The following is a 5,904-nucleotide window of genomic DNA, read 5'->3' on the forward strand; positions in this document are numbered from 1 at the left end:
TTACTTTTTTAAAAAAAGGTAAAAAAAGCGCTAAGTATGCGTGTTTCTTGTGAAGAATCATTTGAGCCGGTTTCACCAATGCTAATTACTTAATTGGCCGTGGAACTGACTAATTGTGTTTGCTGTTTAGTAGAATTGATCACTTATGGACAGTTCATCATCAATTTGGCTTAATCGAGTTGGTGAAACCGGCCCTTTGTATATAATACCACAAGTATTCAACTCAATTAAAAGTAGTTTCTCTTCATGGATATACGAGGGTGGTCTCAGAAGTACCCGACCTAACAAAGAAAACACAAAAAATTTGGGAAAAAATATCTTTATTTCTCAACATATGTTAGTTTCCTTTTAGCTCGATACACTTTTCCCAGCGATGTTCAATAGCTTCGATGGCCTGTTTATAATAAGAATCGTTGAACTCCTCAAAATAGCCATTAACCGCAGACTCCACCTCTTCATTGGTAAATCTTCTACCACCGAGCCATTTTTTCAAGATTGGAAAGAGAAAATAATCCGAGGGGGCTAAATCTGTCGAATAGGGTGCATGGGGAAGCAATTCGAACTTTAACTCATTGATTTTGGCCATCGCGATAATGGATGTGTGAACTGGTACATTGTCTTGATGAAACAACACTTTCTTTTTCACCAAATGTGACCGTTTTTCCTTGATTTCATCACCCAAACGCTGCAATAAGTTCGCATAATACTCGCCATTGATTGTTCTTCCTTTCTGAAAGTAATCAATGAAAATTATGCCACGTGCATCCCAGAAAACTGACGCCATGACCTTGCCTGCCGATGGAACTGTTTTTGCTTTCTTCGGAGTCGATTCCCCATTTTCAGTCCATTGCTTCGACTGTTCCTTCGTTTCAGGTGTGAAGTGGTGGACCCATGTTCCATCCATGGTTATGAATCGGCGCAAAAATTCGACTTTGTTGCTGCGAAACATCACTAAACACTCGATTGAAACATCCTCTCGACGCTGCTTTTGTTCGATTGTGAGCAAGCGCGGCATCCACCTTGCGCACAGTTTTCTCATCTCCAAATTTTCAGTCAATATGCGATGTACAGCACTTTTTGAAATGTTTACCATGTCTGCTAGCTCGCGCACTTTCAATCGACGGTCACCCAATACCATTTTGTGGATTTTCTGCACCATTTCTGGAATGGCCACCTCACTTGGTCGACCACTGCGATGTTCGTCTTCGCAGCTCGTACGGCCTCGTTTAAATTCTGTCACCCAATATTTTATTGTTGTAAACGAAGAAGCAGACTCCTCCAGAGTAGAATCCAGCTCGGCTTTGATATTGTTTGGGCTAAGACCTTTCAAATGAAAGTATTGTATCACATAACGATAACCAATTTTTTCCATCTTTGCAAATTCACCGAAATCGTCTACTATTGATGGCTGCCAAACAAGTACTGAACAACGTAGCATCTTCAAACTTCATAGTTAAGCTTTAGAAAGTTGGTGCTTTCCCCTACAGTGATTTTTTTTTATACAACAACCGCTATCTGTACGTTAGGTCGGGTACTTCTGAGACCACTCTCGTACTTATTGAAGGTCTTCTTATGCTAACTCAAGTAATGGCAACTTTAATTCTCTGTCAAAAATTATTACTCTTCAAAAAAAATTAATGTATCAAATGAAAAATTAAAACTCAGATGCTAAAATCTTAACTAATCAAGTAAAATTCTATCAAATTAAAAAGTAAAACACAAATGGTACTGTCCCTTGTTATTTACTTAGCTCTAATGATATGTATCATTTGTATAAAAGATTTGATTTTAACAAAATTGGCGCCAAGTAAAATTCCTCAAAATTTTATGTATTATTTGTAAAAAAATTTAATATCAAAAACTGGTGCCAAGTTAAATCCCATTTTTTTATACCATACTAAATTAAATAAATAATGAATATTAATCTAATAATATGTATCATTTGTTTAAAAGATTTGATATTAACAACTGTGGCGCCAAGTTAACTTCAAAATAAAAAGTAAAATCCAAATGATATTATCTTTATTATATTATATTATTTACTTAATCCAAATTGTACTATTTTTAATTTTTATGCAATGAAACTTAAGTATACATATATCTTATTGAAGGATCTTCTATTCCAATCCAAATGGTTTAAATTCCTCTTAAATAAAATTATTATATCACAATTCATTCAAAGACATTTTGTCTTTCAACTAAAATAGTAGTTATTTAATTCTCCTTTAAAATATTATACAAAACAATATCACAAAATTGACTTCCGTTTCCGGTGAGTAACTGAAAGGTTCGCTAAACTGTTTCTGCCAAATAAATTAGATTGTATTCTGCATCTTTGTGCCCGCGGGCGTTACTCTGTTTCAGGACCTAGGCAAGTTAGAAAGTGCCACAAGTTCATGTATTTTTCACCGGAAAAATCGAGAGTTCCCGGAAGATTACTGCAGGTAAAGTGTCAGAATTAACATAACCTGAAAGTGAGAACGATCGCCTCGTGTGGTGAGAGCCACGCTAAGTACAGGGGGGACGGGGGCAGGTGCTGCCATCTATTGAGTGAGCAAGGCGTAGCGTTACAGCCATCGATGACGGCGTGACAAGTACGATAGAGGGAGAGAGAGAGAGAGAGAAAAGGAGAGAGAGTAAACGGCAGTAGAGTGAGCAGGTGAGCACGAACACGGTGCAGCACGGAGAAGGGGGTATGAGTGAGAGGTTAGAGATAGAGAAGGAAGATACCGGCTCAGAGGCGGCAGCACCGAATAGCAAGCGGGGACAAATAGAAGAAGCGAGAGTGGGGAAGAGAGGGAGACCAACGCGGAAAAGCTGGGAAGGGAGAGAAGCAATAGTAGAGAGAGTATATCAGGTATTTCATCGTGGCTGTGGAGGAGGGGAAGAGAGCAGCAAGACAGCGATAGTGAGGGTGAGGAGAAGGAAGGAAAACGGAGGAAGACGGCTGAAATAATAATAGATACAGAAAAGGCGAAAATAGTAGAAATGGAAAAGATTGAAAAAATTCTGGAAAACATGGGGGAGAATCAAGAAAGGTCTAAGAAAGAAATTATCAAGAAAATAGAGGATAGTAATAGAGACTTAGAAAAGAAGGTAATGACTGAGCTGAAGAAAGAGCTGGAAAAAATGAGTGAAAAGAATGCGAAAGTGATAGAAGAACTGAAGAAAGAAAATGTGGAATTACGAAGAGAGGTGACGGAGTTAAAAAAGAGAGAAGAGGAAAGAGAAAGAAGAGAAAGGAAGAAGAATATTGTGATTAAGGGAGAGCAAGTTGAGGAAGGAACAGAGAGACAGGTAGTAGAAGATCTATGTAATGGAATATGTGGAGAAAAAATAAGAGTGAAAGAGGTAAGGGTTATTGACAAAGAAGAGAAAATTATTTTAGTGGAATTAGAAAACTTTGAAGAAAAGAGGAAGATTATGAAAAATAAGTATAAGCTAAGAGAAAAGAAAATATATGTGGATGAAGATATGACAAGAAAAGAGAGGGGGATACAGAAAAGGGTAAGAGAATGGGCATATCAAGAGAAGAAAAAAGGAAGGATGGTAAAAGTCGGATACGCAAAAGCATATATAGGAGAAATAAAGTATGTATGGAACTATAAAAGGGACAGAATGGAAATCGAAAGAGATTTTGCGAGAGCGGCGAGGGTAAATTAAACGGAGAACAAGCCGAAGAGATGAATGAAGGTGAAGATGGAGAACAAGGGAGAGATCGACGGCTGGAGAGAGAGACGGTGGAGGATGGTAGAACGGAGAAGAAGGAAGAGATATGTAGAGATAGAGTAATAGATAAGAGTGATAGCAGTAAGAGTAAAAGAAAAGGGGGGAATGAACGTAGGGAGGGGTGGGAGAGTGTGAAAGGAAGGGATGAGAGTGCAGGGAAGAGGAGAAGGTTAAAGGGAGAGGAAGAGAGTGAAGGCGTGAGAATAAATGTGAATGAATGTAGTTTGGATGAGAGAGAAAGGGAAAGAGATGGGAAAGAAGGTAGAAAGAGCGGAAGAATAGGAAGGAGGGAGGGTAAATGGGAAAGGAGGGGAGGTATAGATAAGAAAGGTGGGGAGCCCTTGGACAATGGGGATGGAAGTATAGTAGATAAGAGTAAAAAGCAGAGGGATGACGTAAAATTAAAGGATAATAAGGGGGAAAAAATAAGAATATTAACTGCAATAGTAAAGGAAATAAGGGGGGTATCACTCAAGTTTGCTTCTTTTAATTATATCATTATTAAATTAACCTCTTGGTAGTCTTTATTTAAATATAACCTCTCCTCGTATTATTAAGCTCTCCCGCGATTGCACTTCTCCCTCTTCCCGGTTACTTGGATTAAGTTCCATGACCGAAAGTCAGGGCATACGGCCATACTGACGCAGCTAGCGTTAAAATGCGCCTCTCTCAGCACTGACCCAGTTTGGGCCTTTTTTGAAGTACGTCCGACTCGTGTGTCCATTTAGCGGAGCACGAGCAGAGGTTTCCGCTTCGTCCTCCGTTCGACCCCCGGCTCGTTAGGAGTCTCAGGACGAAGCGAAGCGCCTCCCGATTTGCGTCGATCCTTCCCCACGGCTTCCTTAAGGTCCGGAGCCCGGACACGACTAAATCGGTCTAACATTCAACATCGGTCTAACAATTCGGTTCTTTGTTACGTTCACTCCCTCAGCTTCGCATGCGCGCGGAACTTGGACGTAACATATGGTTTTACTTTTTATTTTGAGAGTAAAATTTAACTTGGCGCCACAGTTGTTGATATCAAGTCTTTTATACAAATGATACATACCATTAGATTAATATGCATTATTTATTTAATTTGGCATGGTATAAAGAAATGGGATTTAACTTGGCACCAGTTTTTGATATCAAATCTTTTATAAAAATAATACATAAAATGTTGAGGAATTTCACGCGCCAATTTTGTTGATATCAAATCTTTTATACGAATGATATTATTAAAGTTAAGTAAATAACAAGGGACAGTACCATTTGTGTTTTACTTTTTAATTTGAATTTAATTTGAACTTAATTAGTTAAGATTATAGCATCTGAGTTTTAATTTTTTATTTGATACATTAATTTTTTTCGAAGAGTAATAATTTTTGGTTCTGCTTAATTTTCAGTTAACAAATACATCATTTTGATTTTACGCTTTGATCTCTCATTGATTTATACCGATGCAAATCAAAATATCATTTGTAATAATAGTTTTATTTCTATGCTAATTCATAATTTTAATTAATACATAAGATATTTAAAGCTTATATCTCGGTTGACAATTTAATATTAATATTATTAATATTTGAAGAAATTACATGGAAACGAAATAATACGCTGATATTTATTAACTTAGTTAGAAAATGGTAATGACAAAGATATTGTCTTTAATCTCGAGAGATCGTTCGATCCATGGTGGGAAGAATATAAGATGAAACATTGCGCATAATGGCGATAATAATACTGCAAAGAAGTGAGAAGAAGAATGGGAAGCTCCATATACGACCTATGTTAAGAAACAACCCTTATTTTAGACTATAATAAATATTTAAAATGTCAGAGGACGTACGCAACATCTACCCAACCTAACATAACTGAACACGCGCGTACACATATATTTACAAGCACGCACACATGCACGCACACACGCAATGTTATTTAATTATTTTTGATTGAAAATTATACATTAATGATTTTTAACAATAACAGAAGTAAATAAAAAATATATATATTTGAAAAATAATTTATTCAGTAATAACAATAATTTATTAATATATTAGAGGGTCGTTCGAAAAGTCCGTGCAAAGTCACTGCTGATGGCACTACTGGCGCGTATCAAGGTTAGATTTAGTTAGTAGTATCTCTTGGAGGAACACACACCAAGTTACAGCCAGATCAGTCTATTTGTTTGTGTTT

The 5,904-nt window shown here is 37.1% G+C and overlaps 2 protein-coding genes across 2 annotated transcripts; one reads left to right on the plus strand and one right to left on the minus strand.

Annotated features, from left to right (window-relative positions):
- Positions 1-244: 244 nt before the first annotated feature.
- LOC108747953 (histone-lysine N-methyltransferase SETMAR-like) lies at positions 245-1,351 on the minus strand (the record flags this gene model as incomplete). Its single annotated transcript, XM_018485854.1, has 2 exons — positions 245-281; positions 564-1,351. Coding segments are annotated over 2 exons (825 nt in total), but the record flags the coding sequence as incomplete, so codon positions are not given.
- Positions 1,352-3,018: 1,667 nt separating this feature from the next.
- Positions 3,019-5,437, plus strand: LOC108747954 (trichohyalin-like). The gene is made up of 3 exons (XM_018485856.1): positions 3,019-3,549; positions 3,612-4,124; positions 5,345-5,437. Exons 1-3 carry the CDS (start codon positions 3,019-3,021, stop codon positions 5,435-5,437), a joined length of 1,137 nt encoding a protein of 378 aa, XP_018341358.1.
- Positions 5,438-5,904: the final 467 nt, after the last annotated feature.

The sequence above is a fragment of the Trachymyrmex septentrionalis genome, unplaced genomic scaffold, assembly GCF_001594115.1.
Source record: "Trachymyrmex septentrionalis isolate Tsep2-gDNA-1 unplaced genomic scaffold, Tsep1.0 scaffold207, whole genome shotgun sequence".
Classification (NCBI taxonomy): Eukaryota; Metazoa; Arthropoda; class Insecta; order Hymenoptera; family Formicidae; genus Trachymyrmex; species Trachymyrmex septentrionalis.

What these genes read in the sequence shown, in the direction of transcription:
- LOC108747954 (XM_018485856.1), top strand. Translation starts at nt 3,019, where the DNA reads ATGGGGGAGAATCAAGAAAGGTCTAAGAAAGAAATTATCAAGAAAATA. An exon ending in AGAAGAAAAAAGGAAGGATG is followed by an intron (nt 3,550 to 3,611) that starts GTAAAAGTCGGA and finishes GAACTATAAAAG; the next exon opens with GGACAGAATGGAAATCGAAA. An exon ending in GTAAAAAGCAGAGGGATGAC is followed by an intron (nt 4,125 to 5,344) that starts GTAAAATTAAAG and finishes TTATTAACTTAG; the next exon opens with TTAGAAAATGGTAATGACAA.